The sequence below is a fragment of the Cryptomeria japonica genome, chromosome 2 (assembly GCF_030272615.1).
Source record: "Cryptomeria japonica chromosome 2, Sugi_1.0, whole genome shotgun sequence".
Taxonomy (NCBI): domain Eukaryota; kingdom Viridiplantae; phylum Streptophyta; class Pinopsida; order Cupressales; family Cupressaceae; genus Cryptomeria; species Cryptomeria japonica.
In genome coordinates, this window is record NC_081406.1 from 13,602,369 (window position 1) to 13,627,217 (window position 24,849).

Here is a 24,849-nt window from a genome sequence, read left to right on the forward strand (position 1 = left end):
ATTAAAATTTGAGAAAAGAAATCAAATGGAGATAATCTTGAAAATCAAATTAAAAATTGAAAAAATCTCAAAAAAGCAATTAAAACAATTATATCTCAAAATTGAATAAAATAGAGAATAAATCAGTTTTTTTCTGATTTTATCTTAATTTTAGTTCAATTCACCTGGATTATGCTTCTTCTTGGAAAATCTTGACTACTCATCATCATTTGATCTCGGCCATCAGTTTCTTTTTGAATTTTCTATAAATTCAGGCTCTCATCTCGTAATCAAGGATCCTGGAGAATATATTGTTATTATGTTGTTTTTGCTCTAGGTTCAATAAGATTTTGTAATGAGAATATTTGCATATTAGTTATTGCATCTTTATTAAATCATTTAGCTTAATATTTATTCATAGCTTAATCATGTTAGCCTAATATTCATTAATCTTGCATATCTTGTATCTATCTAGCTTAATCTTGCATTCATTTAGCTTAATTTTGTACTCATATAGATTAAATCCTTCATTTAGGTGTTGTCTAGTCACTAGTGTTGCATATAAAAATCTAAGAGAAAGACTAAACTCACATCTACTAGAAGGCAATAGGTCTCTTTATGATGGTTTATTATTCATTGTTGATTGATTTACTAACCATGCATCTAATGACTTATTGAAGTGTTGTGTATTTCAGATACAGATACAATCCACTTTTCACACACACACTTTCCATCCTTGAGAAAAGAGGCAAGCAACTCTAAACCAACTTGTATTTCAAGAAGCTTGTGAAAAGCGTTCAGAGTAAAATCTTGCTTTGCCCAATGTGAGATGAGAGAGTGGAATTCTTGGATGATAGTATCACTTGTGACCAACGGTTGATTATCCTTACCATATAAGAAGCAAGGGATATCAACTATTCTTCTTGAAATTTGATCAATATCATTATCACAACCCTTAATCACACCTTCAAGATTTGTGACCATATGCTTGATCAATTCATTCCTGTGTGTTAGTAGAGACAAAATTTGAACATACTTTCCTCTTATTTCTATCACTTTATTCTCTACAAGGATATCAATGTTGAAGTCCTCCATCTTTCTCCACAACTGTAAATTTTTTTCATTTTCATCTATCTCTTGCGTGAAAGTGGTTTTGATTCCTTGTATTTGACTTTGCATGATTTCAAATTCTCTCAACAGCTTGATTGTTCAATCTAGAAGGAGGAAGCCTTCTGATTTCAACCTTTCAATCCATTGATCCACCACTCGACCCTTAACCCCCACTTGTTCCATTCTTTTGAGTTCATATGTATCGATGGATGAAACAATTGGTTCTAGTTGTTGATGTTAGAGTAATCGGGTCTTTACTTGATTAATTAAGCGATATTTGTTTAATTAATTAAGTTCCCCTTTATCTCCTTTACACTTAAGCTAACATTAGGTGCATAATAATTAATTCTTTTATTAATTATTATGTGCAAGCCTAGGGTTTTCCCTTTTAGGGTTTTTTGACCTATTAGAGGTTGAATTCTTTCTTTTGTATCATTATTCTATTACACATTTTTGGTGAATACAGAGCTCTCATATTCTTGAGCATTTCCTGTGTTTATATTTTTATCTCTTGCTTCCTTGCTTCTCCTTGTAATAGGTTTATTCAGCTTGCAGAGATTATTTGGGCTCCTATGGTGTTGTATTTCTCAACTCTCATAGTTGAGAGGTATGGGTCCCTTTGATCAGAACATTGATTAGTTGCTCACACTTTTCCTTCAATTTCAGCTTTTCAGCATGTTCTTCTTGAAGTCTTCTCATGATAGCCTCATTTGTATCTCTTGAATCCTACTTCACGCTCTCATGAGTTTCTTCCCCAAGCTCGACAGTTTGAACTGTATAATCTTCCACTTGAATATTCTCTTTGGTTTTACCTGCAGCTAGCACAATCGCTTTGACATATTTTCTTTTACTTATAGGGTCAACTAGCACCCTTGATATTGTCTTTGGTTTTTTTATCACCTTTTCCTTCAAAGGAGCTAACTATTCGAAGTTGAAGTCATCTGGTGAGACAAATTGCTTCTTCCTTTTTGGTGCCCCTATGTCCAACCAAGGAGGTAAGAATGATTGTGTGGTTGGAGTAGTGACTTCCACTTGGGTAACTGCAGGCAAACTAGTAGGTGGTTTACTTGAAGATACTGCTAATGCTGATGGTCTCACTTGTACCAAGGCCATTGTAGTAATAGGCATCATAGAATTAGTCACAGCTGGAATTGTAGAAACTGATACTAGTGGCGGTAGTGGCATAGAAGTTGGTAAGACATTAATTGTCCCAACTGTTGTATCTACTGGTGGTGTTGATGTAATAAAAAAAGTTATTTTTGCAGGAATGACAATTGTTCTCACCAAGGGTGGAGTTTTTGTCATGGTAGTAGAAGTAGGCAAATTTACTAGTTGTTGCTCCTCAGTAACATGTTCCATGGCTTCATTAAAATCCAAGATTGGTGACTCAATCATGGAAGTTGGAATGTCATCAAAGATAGGAATGCAAGTGTAGCATTGTAAATTGTACGCACTTGCTAGGGTGGTACAATTTCACACCTAGTTTAGCACCCGCCTTGGCGCATTTTGCATTTTGCATTGCATTTCCCCTTTAGCACTTAATTAATTAAATTAATTAGGTCTAAGGTTCTATTTTATCATCCCCCTTTTCATTAAAGTGTGCCCCTTTCATTTTATTCTTCCAATACATCATTTAATCTAAAACCCTAATTAGGTCCTATTTTGAACTTGGGGGCTTGATTTCGGGGGTCAAAACATCTCGAAATCACCTATAACTTTGGGATTCTCTCTAAAATCATCATATCCAACGGCCCTAAAAATTTGATGAAAAGTTGTCAAGACCATGGCACCCGGAGTGCACACGGTCCCGGACATTTTTCCCAAAATTTTAGGAGCGCGATCCAATCATAAAATAAAGCTTAACCCCAAGAAATTGGCGGGAGATTCAATCTCTAGGTCAGCCAAAAGTTGAAATTAAGACCTAGGGTTTCATATATAAGAGCTCTCTTTCTTCATTTGAAAGGATCCAAATTTTGTTTTTCAGGGGCCTTCTATGCAGCGAAAGAGCAGATCTTTGAAGACTTCAACAACATTCAACATCCATCCATCAAGCATTCATCAATTTCATTCATCCATATAGGGCTTTGAAGACATTGAAGAGCAATAGGGGATCACCGACTGAAGATTGGTTTGTACTCCTCCCTTGGGGTTGGGTATGATTTCATGTTGTTTTCATGTCTTTGCATAAGCCTCGTTATATCATTTGTATTCATGCTTTAGATCACTTTGCATCTTGATTTGGAGCATTTACATTATCATTTACAAGAAATTAGGGTTTACTTTCTAGGTTGCTCTAGTTTGCTTACTTGCATTTTAGGATTTTGCACACACACAAGGTCTGCACACACACTACTTTTACAATACAACTTGGCTATTCGTGGAGGTGGAAATCACCAAAGTGGAGGTTTGATTAAGGCAAAACCCTATATAGTCGCCCACCATACCTTTTCAGATATAAGTGCAGATTTTGAGATTCGGACGATGCCGCAAGTTGTAGATCCGGCAGAAGCAGACAGAAACTGAGCTACACACCAAATTTCAAGGTAAAAGACCAGGACAGGGGCGTGCGGTGCCCTGGTCCTACCAGGATAGGGGCGCTGGGAGCCCTAGTCCCTGGGACAGGGGCACTGGGCACCCTGGTCCCTCTGTTAGATAGCAAGTTTCAGCATTTCCGACAGCTTTTCAGGTTGCAAAATAGCAGTTCCAGGAGCAAAATCGAGATAGTGGCACCTACACCCCCATCCTGAACATTTTCACTCAGATTTTAACTCTGGGGTACGCATCTGCCTTCTTGTCTTGTCCTTGTGTTTACAGCTTTCCATTATTTAATCTCAATTCTGCAATCTTGTTATTAGTTCATACTTGCACTTTGGGGTTAGGAATTGAACTTGCATCATTTTATCTTTCAATTACAACAAAGGAATAGAAACCCTAATAGGTAGCCCATGGCTCTCTCTTCCACAAAAAAAAGTAGCCAATTGTGTGATACCTCTAGGCTCTTTCATATTCCACAATGTGTGTCAAAAGGTAGGATTAGGGCATGTTAGCCTAGTCTCGCTTTTTCCCTTACACATTTTGGTGAACCTGACGTGAACTTATTATTGCTTTCTCTTGCATTGCATTTGTTAGATCTAGATCTAGATTTAGTGTGTTTCATTTAAGTTTCATTTTCATTTTACAAAAAAAAAAAAAGGAAGAGTGTGTTTCTTTGTTTCTTTGCATTGTGTGTTTAAGTTTTATGCAATTTTTATTTCAAAATGTCATATTTTTATTTGCAAGATGTTCATATTCATGATGATGTATGCAATTATGTTGATTATGAGTATAGCCAAGATGAGTTAGATGAAGCTTTAGATGAGTTTTTGGACCCTAAAGATACCAAACCTTCATTTTACCAAAAACTCATAAACATTGTTACTATGCCATTTCATTGTGATGAGAAAGATAAGTCGAATGATTCCTTTCAAGGGTACATTCCTATCAACTCTTCCACTAAATCTAGTAACATGGTTGTTTTCAATGATCCCCTCTATGAAGAGATGTCTCCTTTTGAATCAAAAGATAAACCTTTTAATCGATATGATCATGCTTTGTTGGATGATGCTCTTGATGACTTTGTGGCTTTATCAAAATCTTTAAACAAGAACAAAACTTCTAAATTAGTTAACATGATAAACCTGAATGAGCATAATAAGCCTCTCTTTGAAGTCCAAGGTGCTTATCCTTCTCCCACCTTTCAAGTTCCTAAATCACCTCTCCTTACTGTCCAAGGAGGGTATGGTCATGATTCCTTTCTTACTCTGAATAAACCTATCATCACTGTGCAAGGAAGAAAACCTATAAGTCCTTATAGTTATGCTAAGAAATTAACTAGAGAGAGTTATAATGCAGTTACCCATACTTATAATACTAGAAATAATAGGCAGCCTAATCCTCCTCCTATTACTCTAGTTTCTCTTCCTAATCCTCAACCAATTCTTCCGCAAGCTCCACGTATTTCACAAATGCTTAGTAAGGACTATGATCTTATTGAACAACTTAAAACTACTCTGGAAAAGATTTCTATTTGGGATTTAGTTCAAACTTCACCTGCCTATCATGGGATGTTACAAGATGCTTTAAAAAATTTAGATGTCCCACCTGCAGTGACACCTAATAATAATAATAATAACATGGCTTCCTTGATTGATTCTACAAGCAAACCCAAAGCTCAAATTGTGTTCACACAAGATGAGTTACCTTCTCATGAAATTCAAAATCAATATGATCCTCTTATGATTGTAGTTATTATCAATGAAAGTGCTATAAGACGAACCCTTGTGGACAATGGATCTAACCTTAATGTTTGTAGTATTGATTTATTGGACAAGCTTAATGTGGATCATTCTCTCATTAAATGTTCTTCTATTTCTATTCGAGGCTTTGATAATGTTGGTAAAGAATGTTTGGGTATCATAATCTTACCTATTACAGTAGGTCCTGTTACTTTACCTACACCTATTCATGTCATCTCTGGTAATTTGACTTACAATCTTCTATTAGGGAGACCTTGGCTTCATAGTATGCAAGTTGTCCCCTCAACTTTGCATGGGTGAGTCAAATTCATTTATGACAATATAACATACACCTTGCTAGCTGATACTAATCTTCAAGAACCATTACAAACTGGATCTTCTTGTTCAACTACTTCCAATCCTTCTACCACTTCAAATGTATCTACTTCCTTTAAGGATTTTGTCCCCTCTAGTACTCTTGATCCTTCTACTCAATCAGAATCTTCTCGCAAAGATATCTTTTCTCCCAAAAAGGCTCTCTTAGATGATGATTGGGGATCTTTAGACTTTAACCCTACTTTTGTAGGAGAATATAGAGTGCCTAAGATTGAGAAGGGAAAATCTAAGGAAGAAACTAAAGAGAAGCCCACTTTGTCTAAGCAATTCAGTAACAACTTTGTGGCTACCTCCGATTCAAATAACTCTTCAACATATTCCTCTAATACAAATAGCACTGAGACCCATGGGGCATCACCATCTCTCTTTGATATAGCATCCCTCTATGGTCGTGGTTTTCACATTTTGGCTAAGAGTGGCTATAGTGGAAATGGTTGTGGCACAAATGAACAAGGAATTAAAGTTCCTTTAGAACATAACATGCATGAATGTTCATTTGGACTTGGATATAATATTTATAAGCCCACCAAAGCATCTAAAAAACCATCTCTCAATGTGAATACTATATTTAGTAGTGATGATGATCTCACTTCAACTAAATCATCTTCTACTTCTATCAACTCTCATTCCCCTCATAAGGAAATCTTGGCGATGAACAAATATCTTTATGACTCCCCTCAAATTTCTAAATCCACTTATGAATCTTTATCTCCTATTCATCATAAAGTCCTTTCCTCTAGGGATAAGGCTCTAATAAATTACACTCATCCCTCTTCTAAGATTTCTTGTGGCTTTTCTTCTTCAATTTTTATCGTTTTATACATGTTTTTGATCTCACTTATAGTTGAGCATTTAGCATGTCATATTCAAATACCTCATTCAATCTATCATGTCTTTAAATAACATTAATGGCTATTATGTTGCTCATCATTATGTGACATTGGTAGCTCATTTACTGGGGGCTCATTGTCATTCATGATGGTACAATTTCAAGTGCAATCATATTTTTGAAGCAACATAATAGCCTAATTTTCTATGTTATCTCTTGTTCCTATGGGGACAAGAGTGATTTCATACATCTCTTCTTTTTATGGTTAAAATTTCCCTTCGGGGTAATAGTGTGGAAATATTGATCATCTTTGCTTTAGAATTCTCTTTTCCCAGATATGGGAGAAGATGTGTATTCTCTTTCTTATCCTACCCACTTCTTGTGAGGAGCATTTTACATACACTAATGTCTTGCTTGCATGAACTCATGTGAGTATGTAGTACATTTTGCTTATGTCTAAATCTCTCCCTAGAAGATTGTGTAAGTCCTTCTCATTGTCCTTATCCTTGGGAGGCAATGATCTTTCCTTATTTTTATCTAAGGATCCACTTTTTCCTATTTCGTGGATGGTGTGAATTTTATTACTTGATGTTATTCCTTGTATGCATTTGTTGTTGTTTGTTCAAGGATTCTCTCTTACAAGAGGTGTGAGTCCTTGACCACAACCTCTTTTGCACTTGGTAAAATACATCCATAATGAATTCACTCTCCCAATTGGGTTAAAAAGAGCGTCATCCTTCATTAAGAATCACTTTCACCTCGCAAAAGAAGGAAGTATTGCATTCTTATTATCTTCTTTGTCTTATTCTAGAAGATGTTATATTTGTCTAAAACAATTCCTCTCGGGGATAGGTGTCTTTTGTACAAATATCTCTTCTCCTCTAAGGATCTCCTTTACACATACTACAAGATATCCCTTTTCAACTATCTTATCCTTGCTTAAAGAGTGCAAAACTCTCTTGCTTGGATCTATGACATTGTTGCATTTTTGGGGTATCTTCTTTTGTGATGAAGGTAGGTATCCTTGTTCTACTTTGCTTATAACATAAACATTACACTTTTTGAGAAATGGGTCATTCTCGGAACCAGAGCACAGACTCTTAGAGCGAGATGTCTCCATTTTTCTTTTATGCAAAGTGATTATTCTCGAAACCAGAGCACAAACTCTTAGAGCGAGATGTCACGCTTTTGTACTATGCATATACAGGTTGTAGCATACTTGGGCATAGACTCCTATGAGGTGCTTCTAACCTCACTTACACACACATGCATGAGGTTGAGTGGAACTAGCAGCATAAGGCTAGATTTTCTCACTCTCCTCCCTTACATGGATCACCTAGACAGACTCTAGGGGCTAGTTTTCCATGTCCTTTTTCCCATGGATCACCTAGACAAGATCTAGGGGTGAGAAGTCCATGTTTTCTCTCTCACTATTCTTCTCATGGATCACCAATGTGTGTATTCATGCTTTTTTTTCCTTTCTTTTCTTCTCTTTGCATTTTGTTTCCATTTACATCCTTCATCTTGTGTTAGAGAACTCTCAAATCCTCGCACTCTTTGTTGTGTTGGAATTGAGATTTAGTCCTCTTTCTTACCAAATGATTCTCCATTAGTTTTTGATCTCATATCAAATCTTCTTGTGAGCATTTGTCATCAATATTCTTTAACAATTCGAAGTGGTAAACATGATACCCTGTTTCAACTCACTAAAATTAGCAAGCCGAAATAGGGGGGGGCATATAGCTACCATCGAATTTTCATCACCTTCCTTAGTAAGCATTAGGTGATTTTGTGATCTAACATGTGGTTTTGTAGGTTGTGGTTCCTAACTGAGTACTGCAGATGCCGCTGGGGGCTTCATCGGACAACTTATGGATATATCATTTTTCAAATAATGTTTACTTTTTTGTACTTTAGCTTGCATATGCACGTAGTGTTCATATGATCGCTAAAGTGGGGGCTAAATGTAGCATCATAAATTGTACACACTTGCTAGGGTGGTACAATTTCACACCTAGTTTAGCACCCGCCTTGGCGCATTTTGCATTTTGCATTGCATTTCCCCTTTAGCACTTAATTAATTAAATTAATTAGGTCTAAGGTTCTATTTTATCATCCCCCTTTTCATTAAAGTGTGCCCCTTTCATTTTATTCTTCCAATACATCATTTAATCTAAAACCCTAATTAGGTCCTATTTTGAACTTGGGGGCTTGATTTCGGGGGTCAAAACATCTCGAAATCACCTATAACTTTAGGATTCTCTCTAAAATCATCATATCCAACGGCCCTGAAAATTTGGTGAAAAGTTGTCGGGACCATGGCGCCCGGAGTGCACATGGTCCTGGACATTTTTCCCAAAATTTTAGGAGTGCGATCCAATCATAAAATAAAGCTTAACCCCAAGAAATTGGCGGGAGATTCAATCTCTAGGTCAGCCAAAAGTTGAAATTAAGACCTAGGGTTTCATATATAAGAGCTCTCTTTCTTCATTTGAAAGGATCCGAATTTTGTTTTTCAAGGGCTTTCTATGCAATGAAAGAGTAGATCTTTGAAGACTTCAACAACATTCAACATCCATCCATCAAGCATTCATCAATTTCATTCATCCATTTAGGGCTTTGAAGACATTAAAGAGCAATAGGGGATCACTGACTGAAGATTGGCTTGTACTCCTCCCTTGGGGTTGGGTATGTTTTCATGTCTTTGCATAAGCCTTGTTATATCATTTGTATTCATGCTTTAGATCACTTTGCATCTTGATTTGGAGCATTTACATTATCATTTACAAGCAATTAGGGTTTACTTTCTAGGTTGCTCTAGTTTGCTTACTTGCATTTTAGGATCTTGCACACACACAAGGTCTGCACACACACTACTTTTACAATACAACTTGGCTATTCATGGAGGTGGAAATCACCAAAGGGAGGGTTTGACTAAGGAAAAACCCTATATAGCCGCCCACCGTACCTTTTCAGATATAAGTGCAGATTTCGGGATTCAAACGACGCCGCAAGTTGCAGATCCGACAGAAGCAGATAGAAACTGAGCTACACACCAAATTTCAGGGCAAAAGACCAGGACAGGGGTATGGGGTGCCCTGGTCCTGCCAGGACAGGGGTGCTCAGTGCCCTAGTCCCTGGGACAGGGGTGCTGGGCGCCCTGGTCCCTCTGTTAGACAGCAAGTTTCAGCATTTCCAATAGCTTTTTAGGTTGCAAAACAGCAGTTCCAGGAGCAAAATCAGGACAGTGGCGCCTGTGCCCCCATCTCAAACATTTTGACTTAGATTTTAACTCTGGGTACGCATCTACCTTCTTGTCTTGTCCTTGTGTTTATAGCTTTCCATTGTTTAATCTCAATTCTGCAATCTTGTTATTAGTTCATACTTGCACTTTGGGGTTAGGAATTGAACTTGCATCATTTTATCTTTCAATTACAACAAAGGAATAGAAACCCTAACAGGTAGCCCATGGCTCTCTCTTCCACAAAAAGAAGTAGCCAATTGTGTGATACCTCTAGGCTCTTTCATATTTTACAATGTGTGTCAAAAGGTAGGATTAGGGCATGTTAGCCTAGTCTCGCTTTTTCCCTTACACAGCTAAAAAGAGTAACAAATTCTTCATTGCCACCTTCTTGACCTTGTTCATCATCCAAATCAATATCTTCTCTCTCTTCATCATGTTCTTGCACTTCTTCATCAGAATCAGAGTCAATAGAATAAATCTCAACATGAATAGGTGATGATGTATGAGAGGTGGTTGGAGTAGAACTTTATCCTTGTTCTTATTCTTCTCTAGCATGAGGAATTTCTCCCTCTTCTTGTTCTTGTTCTTCTTCCTTGGTTTGATCATACCCTTGGGTTGATTCTTCTTGCATGACCACAGAGGAGGATTCCCCTTTCTTTGGGCCTTTAAATGTGAACTTGAATTTTTGCACCTTTCCCTTAGATTTTGTTGGTGAAACCAGTGGAGGGGGTGCTTGAGCATCCTCTTTATTCTTGGCTCTTAATTCTAAAGTCTTCCCCACTGGACCATCATTATCTTATTCACCAGAACTAGTAGGAAGTGATTTCATCTGGATTCTCTTTTTAAATAGCCATTGGTTTGCATTAACCATAATAGGTGCAAATATCTTTGAAATTGATTTGCTTTATTTCTTTGACCATTGAATTAAAGGTAAGGGAGTATTAGCAATTTTCCAATCATAGTAGACAGGTTCCACTATATCATTTATATCTTCCATAGTATCTAGAATCTTAGCCAAGTCCAAATTCTCTATTTTCTCAAATGTAAGACAACTATAGTCCATCCTTCTTACATCTTCATCACTTTTACAATATGCCCAACCATCCTCAAGCCTATATACATGCACATAAATTCTCTTGATTTTGCCTGTCATGTTGCAAAAATCAAAGTTCTCTTGAGCTTTAAACCTCCTCCTTGTGACCCATAACATTTCATTCTCCATAGTCTTGGGCTTGGGCATGGTAAGCACTGAGTATCGACCAATAGACAAGCCATTTGAGACCTGCCTTATGAGTAGAAGCTTGTCTAGCATGTATGTACCAATTGACAACATAGTTCCATGAGGACAATCTTATCTAATGGATATCGAGGCAATATGAATGGTTCACCTATGAAGAATCCAATGCAGATATAGGTAAAAGTAGGAAATTGTAAGAACACACAACCAAAAGAAGACACCAAGTCATATGTTGGTTCTAAAATTCTCCTCTTATGTAGATTCTTGTTGAACAAACATCTCCACACTACGAAGAAAAAATCATTGACTCTTCAGAAATGAGATCCCTAATTATTGATGGTTAATTGATCATAATAATCCCAAAAAGGCAACAACCTTCTATCTTCTTTGGTAGACAATCCTAGATATTGCCTTATTGAGGTGGCTACATACACAAGATATGAAGTCATATAAAATTTCAATGATGTTTTGACTTCCTTTTTTATGACCTTCATTTAGTAACACATCCACTCCTGGAAGTAGTGGGAATCTCTCAAACCTCTAACTTGTGCAAGCACTGTAACCATGTCATTGTACTCTTCACTAAAATCACTTATATGAAAGTACTTAGGCCATCTAGTGACACTTGAGTCACGTGGAGTGGATAAAAACATAGTGTTAATTTTTTTCTTGGACTAATCTGTGTCCTTCTCATAATATGCTTGTGCACTATCCATGGTTATATCAGCAACTTCAACTTCATTTAGACCCTTGAGAAGACTATTGAAAAATACACTATCAAGTGTCATTACCACATTCTTTTCAGCATCTTTCACTTGACGAGTGTTTGGGTGGAAGTTTTCTGCCACAACCAATACAAATTCTAGATCATGAGCTGCAACAAGAAAAAATGCATACTTGTACAATTCTAACCTCATCAAATTTGTCATATGAGATGAAGCCTTCTTGCTTCTATTTTCAAACTCCTTCATATCCACATGACCGATTTCAATATCTCTTATCTCTGTCACATTGGATTCCACCAATATTTCAGGGAACATATTCAAGTACTTGTCATACTTGTACTTCATCTTTTTATACACAGGTTTGTCAGGTGATGTTTCTATGTGACTGGGAGAGGCCTTCGACTTTCTCGCAAATGGCTTAGACATTTGCAAAAATATTGTAGAGATCATTTTTTTTAGGCCCATAATCAGTATTCATCATCAAAAGAACAAAGTGGAGATCCAAAATCAAACAAGATGAAAAACTTAGTCAAAACTGGCTCAAGGTGAAAAACATTAAAACTAGCAAGTCAGAGTTTAAAACTCGACTTTCTAGTTGCAAAGGCAAAATACTAGCATGTTGGGTTTTAAACCTTGACATGTTAGCATAAAGGAAAAAATAAATCACTGACAAGTCAGGGTTTAAAACACGACATGTCAATGAAACAAAACTAACTGGTAGGTTGGGTTTCAAACCCTGACCTATAAGTTCTAAGCACAAAAATAAAGATCGCATGTCGAGATTTGAAACCTGACATGTGACTTGAGGAAATTACATCCTCACATTTCGGGTTTCAAACCCTTACATGTGACTTGTGGATATGAACATGGGCCGACTAGCATGTCGAGGTTTGAAACCCGACATGCAAGTTGAATGCTACACCCTCACATGTCGGGTTTCAAACCCCAACATGTGAGCTATAGATTTTCATATTGGTTAACTTACATTTCAGGCTTCAAAACCTGACATGCAAGTTGATGGAAGAACTATTCTCATGTTGGATTTTGAAGCTCGAAATATAAAATCCAAAAGGGCAAGGATAAACAAATGGAAAAGAAAACCAAATTGGGGTTTCAAACCCCAACAAAGAGGGTTTAGCAGGAAATGGAAGTGTGTCAGGGTTTGAAACCTCGACATACCTCCAACTAACACAAAAAATAAATAACAAAAAAACCATGAAACCCTTGCAAACCAAAAAAAAAATGAAAGAAGAAAACCCTACTTGGCATGTGCAAAAATGATGGAAAAAATGATAGATCCGAGTAGCTAAATTGCCATTAAGGAGGAAGGAGAAGAACAGCCAAAATGCCTCAATAGGAGAAAACAACAACTAAAATGCCAAAATGATCAACTTAAAGAAATTTATAACTAACTAAAACATAAACATGACTTGCAATAATGCAACTTGTGCTGATAGGTCATACCTTAAAGTCTGACCTATCAGCACAAGACACTAGCAGGTCAGACTTTAAGTCTGATCTTAAAGTCTGACCTATCAACAGAACCAAACTATAGGTCAGACTTTAAACTTTGACCTGACAGTCAGGCAAACTGGCACATCAGACTTTAAAGTTTGATGTACTGACTAAGGCAAATTGACACGTCAGGGTTTAAAACCCGACCTATCAGTTAAAAACAAAGCAAACTAACAACTCAAAAACAACTAAGCAAAGAAACACAAAATAAAAAATTACTAATCGACAAGGTTGATTAGCCTCTCTTGGAGCCCGTGAGGTATGAAATAAACAAGTTTTGTAGGGTTTCCTCATGATTTAGGCCACACCAAAATCAAAGACAACAATGTAGTAATGTGTAGATAATCTTCTGGAGTCATTTCTAGAAGATCCTCATTTCTGGAATTTTGAGTTGTGCTTATTCTAGTGTATACTAGTCTCGATATCAGTTATGTGTCCTAGTATCAACTATTTCGGTTATGTCAGTTGTATTTTTTATGTCTTGTGGTTCGATATTTGTGGTATGCGTAGTATTTGTGTTTTTAGAGTTTGGAGTTGCTATGCTTAGAGTTTTGTGTTTTTGGATCAGAATCTATGGGTCCAATTGACCCCTGTCCCATTCTGGTAGTTAAGGTATATGCATCAGTGAATGAATTGTATAAGGGAAGCATGTAGATATCTTGCAAAGGCCAACTTGGTTGTCATGCTTATGTTTAAGGCTTTATTGGATAACGTGTTGATCCAAGCAGTGTATTACTTGGGATTGGCCAACACATTAGCTCGGTGTATAAGATTTTGATATATATATATATAGAAGTGTGTGGATGCATGGATATGTGACATGGAATGAGTACTAAGAAGTAGTATGTGAAATGTGAGTTGTTGACAACAAATCAATTAGAGAAAAGTCAAAGTGCAGACAATGTTGCAGTATTCCTTCACCAGATCTATTGCAAGCGACTCATTTGGTAAAGTGTTGTAGTAATCCTTCATCGAATTTGCTGCAAGCAACTAATTTGGTAGAGTGTTGTAGTTTTCCTTCGCTAGATCTGTTGCAGGTGGTTGTGATCAATAGTACAGAGATCTTTCACTGGATTTGTTATAGGTTTTGTGAGTTGTAATCTGATCTTAACCTGCAAATTATTTTATGCATGTGGCAATGCAATTTTCCTTAGTTCATTTATACTTGTTGCAATAAGCTTTCCAATAGTGAGCCACTTTTGTAATCTGGCAGTGAGCGACCCAGTAGTGAACCACCTTGTTCTATAAACACCATATAACTAGTTATATTCTCTTGAGAGATAACACTCTCCGTAGTTTTACAAAATCTAGTGTTCCACTTGTGGCTGTGTTTTCATATTTATTCTGTGGGAATATTGATTCACCCATCTTAGTATTCTAGTCCCTTCAACCAATACAACAATAGCTATCAAAGCTTTGGTCCCTTGCTTGAAATCTTGACCGCTTGAGGGAGATCCTTGTTGGCTAAATCATGGCATGTATATGTGTGACCGAACAATTTTAGTTGGATGAGGAATTGTAGACAACTCTTGACGATCTAGAAAGTGTTGAATCAGAGAATGGGGAATTGAAAGAGAATATAAAAATAGTGAATGAATGTGTGAATAAGCTGAGAGAGAAAATCCAAAAATTCAAATTGAGGCATAAGGAGGTTAACAATCAATTGAAGCAGACGAATGAGACTGTTAAAGATCTGATGTAGAAGATTGAAGAAAAGAATAAGATAGAAGAAGCCCTGAAAGAATCAATCAAGCTAAAGACTGAAGAATGTGAAAAATTAGAGAAAGAATTGAAGAAGTTGAAGGAAGAGAATAAGGTTCATGATAGCAATAAGCTCCTAGAAGAAATTATCAACATGCATAAAGCTCATTTGGACAAGACTGGACTTGGATTTCAGCCCAGTGAATATTTACATCACATTGATATTTAAGAAAAAAGCAAAGAAGTTAAGGCAGAAGCTGAGAAGAAATTAAAAGACGTAGACAAGACTCAAAATCAAAATACTAATGCAAGAAGGCTACCAGTTCATCAACCTAATGCGCAAAGGTACTCATATTTTAATGGTTATTATTTTCAATGCAACAAATTTGTACATAAGGTTCCAAATTGTAGAAGTATTTACTGTTATAATTGTAAGAGGTTTGGTCATAAAGCGAATTAGTATAGAAACCATGCTATGATTCTAAATTATAATCTAGTTGGAGAAAATAAGATGAATTATAAATTTCATGGATATTTTCATACATGCAATAATTATAGTCATAAAGCTAATCAATGCAGATCTAGAACTCTTATAGTAAATTCATTGAAAAGGAACATTAGTTGTTTCTGTAGACGTATAAATCTAACCACCTTAAATAAATATTTAATATTTATTTTAACCCCATCCCTCCTATTAATTAAATCCTATTTAATTAATTTCTTCATTCTCATCTATTTGATTAAATAAATTATTCAATTTATTTAATTAAATTCACCTAAACCTTTTCTAGCCTTTAATTAAATAAATCACTTTATTTAATTAATTCCTCTTTCTTCATTTTAATTAAATTTACATTTAATTAAATTAACCCTTGCATATAAATAAATCTAATTTATTTATAAAAATCCCCCGACTTGTATTTGTGCAAGTTGCATCTATTTTGGTTGAAATAGAGCAATTTTATTTTAATTAGAAGTCTAAATCCTCCCACTTTCATTTTCCTACATCTCCCACTAGCCTCCTAAACCTCTTCTAGAGCCAAGCTAACTTGTTGAGTTCCCCCAAATTTGGAAGGACTCTTACAAATTTATCCCCAAACTCTTCCAAATGATTAACAGTTAACTCAACCTTCCCCTCATGGTTTGATACTTTCTCTCTAACTTAACCCTCATCTAACCCAATGGTCTTATCAAGCACTCATGACTTTCACCCTCATTATCCTATTAACCCTTGCATAAGAGTTTACCCCTTGGGTAAAAGCTTTATCCAATAGATAACTCTAACCTAGCCTTAACCTTACCTCCCAAGGTAACCTTCATGCCTCCTCGGGCATTTAATGCCTCTTACATCTCCTCTCAAGCAACCTCTTGTTGAAAATTGTCACCATTTCATTGGTGAAAATTGTGAACATGGATTGAGTAACTTTCAATCCTAGCCATTGTTGAGATTATTCAATTTTAACCCTACATTGCCCTATTTTTCCTATAAATAGAGCCATCATTCTTCATTATCAAGGATCCAAGTTTCATCCATCTACATTATAGTCTAATTTACTAAGCATTTTAGCCTCTCTTTGTTAAAATATCATCATAAATATTTAGAAGCATTTCATTTCATATCATAGAAAATTTGTAATGCCCCTACCCTAGTCGGCCTTGTAAAATTCATTTGACCTTGGTTGACTTCCTATGTGGCATTCTTGAATGATTGATTAACTATGATGTAATGTTTTAGATTAGATAATATAAATAATTGTGCATACCTATTATTGTGCTTTTGTATCGATGTTTGTGTAAATGTAATTGTTCCCTAATTCTTGTTATAAATCTCGAGCTAACACCTTCATTGAATATGTATATATATGTATGCTTGCGTGACTCATGGTTGCAGGAGATTGCAGGTACTATACCACCTAGGTGCGAGGTTCATCTCCATCAGGATTCATAGGGTTGAGTATACCTCCTTCATCCTTAGAATTCGGATTAGGTGGTCATAAAACTCTCATCTTGCCTTAGCCATGATCAGGTGAGCATCGTGTGTGGTCTGTAGGGTACCTTTTTCATTTGGGTTGCATGTCGTGTGATTGGTGGACTTTCTTGGTTTGCGTGCCTTGTGTGTGGTGAATGGAGTATTTTAACCTAAGTATTTAATTCAATTTAATGTGTTGATTTACACATTATTAATTGAGAAATTAAAAAAAATAGATAGGTTTCTTTTAGGTGATAATTCATTAATTAAAAAAGATCGCTTTATTTATGTTGTAGCAAATTTAAATTAATGGTTAATTTTAAATAATGAATTTAAATAGTTATGCGTTTAAAAAAAAACAAAAGAAATATTTAAAGTTATTTGAAATATAATTAATTATTTAAAGAAAAACATTTTTTTAAAATTATAAAGTTTGATATAGTGTGAAAGATTGATTTTTGGAAATTAATTTAATTAAAATATTTTACCCTTGTCAATAGTTCGAAATATAAATGTTGGATTAATTAATATTGAGACATTTAATTAAAATTAAATAGGAGAGAAGCATTTTAATTTGAAAATCAAGTTAAATTAATTTAATAGTTGAAAAAAATTATTATTTCTTTTTAATTTTAAAAGTGCTTGAATTTTGAAATTAGAAATTAGGTCATAGGTGTGCTTCATTTAACCTAGGTTTTGAAAATATTTTTGGGGAGTTTTTCGTTGTAAAATTTTTGGTAAAAAGAAAAATATTGGAATGGAGAATGGGGATTTTTGTAAGGATGGATTTCTACAGTTGAAGGATTGGGGGCTCTTCTTCGAATCTTACCAAGAATGCTAAAGAGATAGGATCCCGGTTTTCTCCTTTTATTTCTAAGCTAAATCAAAAAAATGGTATTTGGTTTTTCTTCACGGAAATGCTGGTTTTTTTTAAAATACTCATGACTGCTCTTAAGATTTAAGTTTTTAGTTTGAGAATATTGATTGTTTTGGGGTCAAGATTGTTTTTAGAAAAATAGATAAGAGGGATTAAATCCTTTTGGGTATTTGAAAAATCGTGATCTTGTTGAGAAAATCTTCCCCATTTTATTTCTTTGAGCATTCTGGCAAAAAAATAAAATAATAATAATAATAATAATAAAATGTCTGTGACTTTGTATGAAAAGATTATTTTAGTTTTCTTTTAGTTATTTTGGGTATTAAATAGTTATGGTGCTTTATTTATTTTGAATATTTTAATAGTTTATTTTATTTCTTTTATATATATTGAATATTATTAATATATATTTTATTAATGAGGTTAATAATTTTATATTAATTAATATTTAGATTTGAAAATCTGTAACTTATCCTTGAGAAATCATGATCTTGTTGAGAAAATCTTCCCCATTTTATTTCTTTGAGCATTCTAGCAAAAAAACAAAAAAAAAACAAATAATAATAAAATGTGTGTGACTGTGTATGAAAAGATTCTTTTAGTTTTCTTTTAGTTATTTTGGGTATTAAACAGTTCTGGTGCTTTATTTATTTTGAATATTTTAATAGTTTATTTTATTTCTTTTATATATATTGAATATTATTAATATATATTTGAGGTTGATAATTTTATATTAATTAATACTTAGATTTGAAAATCTATAACTTATCCTATTTGTTATTTATATATATTAATGAGAATAATATATATATATATATATATATATATATATATATATATATTAATAATCATATCTAATTGAAAGTCGTATATTTATTAAGTTGGTTTAATGTTTATATTTTATTATCCAGGGGCTAATAATTATCTATTGGTTAATATTTAAGCTGAAATAAATCTAGGTAGAAATAACTTTCTTTTATTGGAGATTTTTAAAATAAATCTAGATAGAAAGATTTTCTTATATTAGAGATTTTTGGAAATAAAACTAGATAGAAGGATTTTCTTATATTAGAGATTTTTGGAAATAAATCTAGATAGAATAACTTTCTTTATTGGAGATTTCGAAATAAATCATATTTATTACTCAGTGATGTTTAAATTTATATTTTCCAAGGATATAATATTTTTGGATTAAAATGATATGGGTCTTATGGGTAGTTTAGAAAGGGAATTCTAAAGTATAGGAGTAATTGGAAAAGGGAATATTTAACATTGGGCATTCTGAAAACTCAAATGATATGCTATTGAATTATTAGAAAATTACTAATGCATCGATTTGAAAATTGATAAGTTAATGATATTCTCATTAGTAAAATAAGTGGTGTAGTTACACCCTTCTTCGGTTTGGAGATATAGACAAAATATAAATATGGCAAGTTTTAAATTTATGTAATTATTGGCCGAAGTGGTCGTTGTATAGTGGTTGTGTTTGCCTTCAAGGCAAAGATGTAAAAGACATGAAACTTATGTAATTTTAACTTAATTAATTGCCAGAGGGGTCTTGCAGTTGAGCAGACCCGGAGATGTAGCCCTTTAGGGGTGAACTCCGAGATCACATATGTGTTATGTGATGCTTTTGTCTCTCATGTTTCTTACTTAGAGCTAGCATGTATGGTTGTATTTTGTAAGTGTTTAATGGGGATTTAATGAAGTTAATTTTCAAATGCATGAATATAGTCATCTTGTTAAATTTAGTAATTAGGGTTATAAAAGATTGTAAATATGATTATGGAAAGTAAATTGTTAATGTCAATGAAAAGAAGTAAGCATGGAAAGAAACTCGCTAGGTTACAATTATTGGATTAACTTGTGATAAAGCTTGTAAATTGAACGTATGAATGGATAGCAAATATTGGATTAACTGTCATAATATCTAAAATGAAATCTAATTGATGAACCTCATTCAACTACTTACCATATTATCTTAATAAATGAACATCGTCATGTTAGCTATATTTCCCTAAATTGGATGAATTTATTTAATTGTTTACGTTTTATTCTAAAACAAATAATCCTCACCAAATTAGTTTTATAATTGGATGAACTCAAATTGGTTATCCACATTATAACCTTAACAAATGAACCTCATCATAATAGCTATAATGGAACTAAAATGGGAGAACTCATGCAGTTGTGTATATCTTAATCATAGCAAAAGTAATTCTTCATATTATCTTTATTTATTTTAACTAAAATGAGGGAACTCATTAAGTTACCTATATCATAACCCTAAAGGATGATCTTCATTGGGCTATTTACATTTCATCCTCTATAAATGAACTACGATTTATTAATAAGTTATGTTTAAACCCTAACGAATGAACTTCATTATGTTGTTTGCATCTTAATCTCTAAGGAATGAATTTCATCCTATTAGCCATATTTTAACTATAAAGGATGGCCACTTTTGGTTGGTTACTTTTAACCCTAAATAAATGAATCTCGATATATTTGTCACATTGTATCTAAAATGGATGGACTCGTCAAGTTAACCATATTTAAATCTTAATGGGACAAATCTTAGGTTGCCTACATTTAAAATACATTGAGTGAATATCCTCATGTTAGCCTAATCTCCAATCATAATAGATGAATGCTTCCTAATTTCCAAAATGTCAAATCATCAAACGTATTAAATCCACGTCTTAAGTAATAACTTATAATTAAGATATCCAGCTTAATTGAATCTAATGTCGCGAGTTGAGTTAGGTGTAAGGTTACGTAATCACATTGGGAAACTCCTTAGGATTATTGAGTCTTCCGATGTGTTATCTAAGCGTTAGATAACTCCAATGTATCTTAATGTTGTGTCTTAATGTTAACACTCTTATTATTTTAAAAAAAATAAAATTTACACTCCGAATGAGTGTTTTAGCTTTATTCCTTTGGGGTTTCCTAGCGAGGCATTACAAATTTCATGCTAGGATATCATGTTAGGATAATTTGTTAATCTCATTATCATATCAATATCTCAATCTTAGCTTAATCATCATAGATTTTAAAATATCATATAGATCTTAGAATGCATTCATGCATATAGATCACAATATCACTCGTTCTTGGAGTTGTCATTCCTAAGTCATTTGCTCAATGATCTGAGAGCAAAACATTGACTTTAGGGATCTTGTGAGATAGAGAACAATGAGACACCCATTGGGAAGTTAAACTAGGTTAAATTAGTTTATACTTGCACTAAGAGTCTCATTAGTATGTAAGTCATTTGATCTTGATTTATTCATTTTGATCACCACATTTTGCTACGTACATCTTGTTGGCCATTTGGAGGAATTGATTATGTGTTGCATTGATTTTTTGTCACTAATGTCAACACTAGCTATTTTGGATGCTTTATCGGCACCCTTCTAGTCCCGGTACATTGAGTGGTTTCTAGTTGGTTTGGATCCAGCATGATCCGGTATGCTCTGGTATGGTTTTGTTATGGAATTGTCTTATTCATGATACTCATGTTCATATTCAAACAGTTTTTTTTGGTCTGGTGATCAAATGCTATACTGTTTGCTTGGAAGCTTGGCTTGCAGTTTCGGTGAGGGTTTTACCGGTAGAGCTTTTGATGAATATCTTTGATTATATGCATAAGTAGTGTTGGTGCAACTTCTGGTGGAGATTCAGGATGTTGTTGGTGATCATGTTTGAGACTTGGGGGATGGAGATCACTGTTGTAGCATGTAGAGCTATATTAGGTCTCAGTTGATCTAGGTTATGGACTAGCTTAATGTAACATGTGTATTGGACTTCTCAATACATTTTCAGTATGTCTTATATGCTGGATATTATTTGTTTCATCTAAGGCCAAGATGTTTTGTAATTATTTAATTGGTTTATTGTCTAGGGGCCAACCTAATTGTTTATGCTTAAGGGTTTCTATATATAGATGTAAGATCTCATTGTAGATCGTAGGTATGGTATGGGATATGGATATATAATGTGCGAATAATGTAATATCATTCAGGAAGAGGATTTGGTTGATCATTGGAGATCGAATTGGCTTTATATAAGAAGATTTAGTCCTCTGATATTGAGCTTAACTGGAACTGTACTCAGGCATAGCAAATGCTATCATTGCAGTTCATTCATTCTTTCAGATTGTAGTCTAGATTTCTAGGTAGTCAGTGAGACTCCTTTTGTGATGAGAAGTGCACTCTAGGTTGTTGGCCTTCCTACAAGTGCAGGCCCCTCAATTGTAATTCACATAATTACTGCATAAGTATTATCTGACTATGGGTAGGCTTTCCACTGTGGTGTTTCCCTTTATTAGGTTTTCCACGTATAAATCTTGGTGTCATGTGGATGGTATTTATTCTCTAATTATTTTTTATGCTTAATTGGTTTAACTGCTATTTCGGTATTTGGTTTAAGTATTTTGGTATCAATGTTTTGGGTTTCTGGTGTAGGAGCACCCTTCCAAGCTCTTCCTCCTTCTTTTTTTTGTTGGTGTTATGCTTCTTTTGAAGCCATTGTATATAAAATAAAGAGCCATGTGCTCATTGGTCCTAGTTAGGGTCCTAGTTGAGGTCTTAGGGTCATGAGTCAAAAATTGAGATTTTCTTGAAAATAGAGGGTATGTGTGTCTTTGAGGTGTTTAGGGGTCCTTCATAGCATGGTGGTGTCCTTAGGTTTGCCCAATGTGGGTCTAGGAGTCAAGAAAAGCAACATTGGGAAAGTTGCTCAAAAGTTGCAAAAGTTGCATGACAACTTTTAAAAGTTGTCAAGCAACTTTTCCACCAGGAGGTCAAAATCCTTAATGTAGCAAGGACAACCCTAATATGGGCACACAATCTGAGGAGAGGGTAGTATAAGTATTTCCAAACCCTAAGTTAATGGGTTGGATGTCAAACATTGTACGGCCCAAGGAAAGTGACCTGACTGAGATTGCAATTTTGTTGCCAGTCAGCACAAATGGAGTAAAGGAAGATTGATAATCGATTGATTTACATGCAAAACTATGTGGAGTGTCTTCTATGGTGCAAATAATTAATTTTGAGTTATTAGATTAGGTTTTGGTTTGTAAGTGTGTTGTGCTTGTAAATATCTTGTAAGTTGTCTTCTCACTGTCTAGTTTTGGACTGGTTTGTGCAAATGGAATCATGACTCCATTCCCCATTGTGGAACCACCATGAAACCATGGGGAATGAGAGTGTAGGTCTTTTACTATACTACAAAGCAAGAAAGGCCCTCAAAAATGCATGGAGGCCATCAAAGGACCCAATCCTAGGTGAGATTGAACAGTTCCCGACTAGGAAGGGTTAAGTTGCAGAGGTCTTGGAGAGAAAGGTTGGTCAGAGGAGAGTGCACCCTTTGGAGGAGGTGTAGAGGAGTGTGTGAAGTACCACTAGTGTGAAGGAGGAGCCTCCACCAATCCAAAAAAGGTGGCTAAAACACAAAACATACACTGTGACCCAGGCAGACCATAAAAACCCTCACAAAACCCTTAAAAACCCTAAAATTCGCCCAAGGCACTGTACGGCCACTTGGAGGCCCAAAACTAGAGAAATCCTTGAGCCCTTTCCAAATGAATGGTAGTCCATTTTGGGAGTTTGGTTAGTTTGGTTAGTTTGTGCATTGTTTGTGAGAGGGAGCCCTAAACGACCAGGTAGGAGTTTTAATTGGTCAAAATCCTTGTAGCCCTATTTTGTAGGCAAAAACACAAAATAGTGAAATCAGTAAGGGGTTAAAATCTTGAAACCTCTTGGGGGCACATGAATGGGTGGAAAAACCATGAAATAGACCTGACCTAACCTTTCTAAAACCTAGGAAGTAGTAGAACAAGCCAAGCCCTTATTAGCCATAGTAAGGGGTTATGAGTCTCATGAGTAGGTGAGACCTTAGGAGCAGCATTGCAACTCATTGGTGGGTGGATTGGGAAAGGTCAGGGGATTCCTAAAGAAAGGGAAGTCCTAGAGACCCTAGGGTGTGAAGAGAACACCAGGTGATCCAAGGGAAGGATCCAAGAGCATAGACTAGGCTAGTCTATCCTTAAACCCATCCCATCAAATTGGTATCAGAGCAAGTTAAAGATTTGTTGGACTGTGTATGTCTCTATATACTAGTGAATCAATAGGGGAGAGCAAAATGGTCACTAATGCAGAGCTGGCTAGAGAGGTAGAAGAATAGAAGGAGAAGAATAGACTCCTTGAAGAAGCTATGAGTGAGATAAGGGATAAGCTACAGGAAGTGGTAGATCAGAGGTCACAAGGACCTTGGGGTGAAGACACCAAAGATAAAGGAAAGAAAACTATAGACATAGATGATATCATACTTGAACCAGATCCCTTGTTTAATGAATAACCTTTTGTGAAGGCTATTAAGGCTTTGAATACCAAAGCTTTTGAAGGATTGCGACATTTTAGTGGAAGGATGGACATTGACACTGCAATGGAATGGATTGAGGGCATGGAAAACCACTTTGAGTGTGAGGGAGTGACAGAGGCTCAAAAGGTTAAAGTTGCCAAATCAAGATTAAGGGGAGAAGCTTTGACATGGTGGAAGTACCTGCAAGAAGAGAGAGTTAGTATGGGGAAGCTACCTATTGCCAATTGGAAGGCCATGGTGAGTAAGATCAAGGAGAACTACTTACCAGAGGATTATGAAGTCCAACTTCATAAGAAGAGACAAGATTTGAATCAAAAAGACCTTGATGTGTCCTCCTACACCGAAGAATTTCAAAAACTTTGTCTTAGATCCAAAGTCCAAGAAGATGAATCTATTAAGCTGGCTAGGTATCTAAGCAGCCTGAAATGGAACATTCAAGAGGAGATAAGCCTATGGACTCCTACTACTATTCAAAAGTGTCATCAGCTTGCTGCCAAGGTAGAAGAGAGGAACAAGAGGAAAGGAGACTCCAATAACAGGGGTAAAGGCAGAGGTATAGAACAAATGAATCACCGAGGTGGTAACCAAAGCAATTCAAATGAG

At 35.1% G+C, this 24,849-nt stretch overlaps 1 protein-coding gene across 1 annotated transcript; it reads right to left on the reverse strand.

Annotated features, from left to right (window-relative positions):
• Positions 1-2,010: 2,010 nt before the first annotated feature.
• Positions 2,011-2,448, reverse strand: LOC131042094 (uncharacterized). Its single transcript, XM_057975404.1, has one exon. The coding sequence runs from the start codon at positions 2,446-2,448 to the stop codon at positions 2,011-2,013; it is 438 nt and encodes a 145-aa protein (XP_057831387.1).
• Positions 2,449-24,849: the final 22,401 nt, after the last annotated feature.

Excerpts from the sequence above, each read along its gene's own strand:
- LOC131042094 (XM_057975404.1), bottom strand. The coding sequence starts at position 2,448 with ATGGAACATGTTACTGAGGAGCAACAACTAGTAAATTTGCCTACTTCT.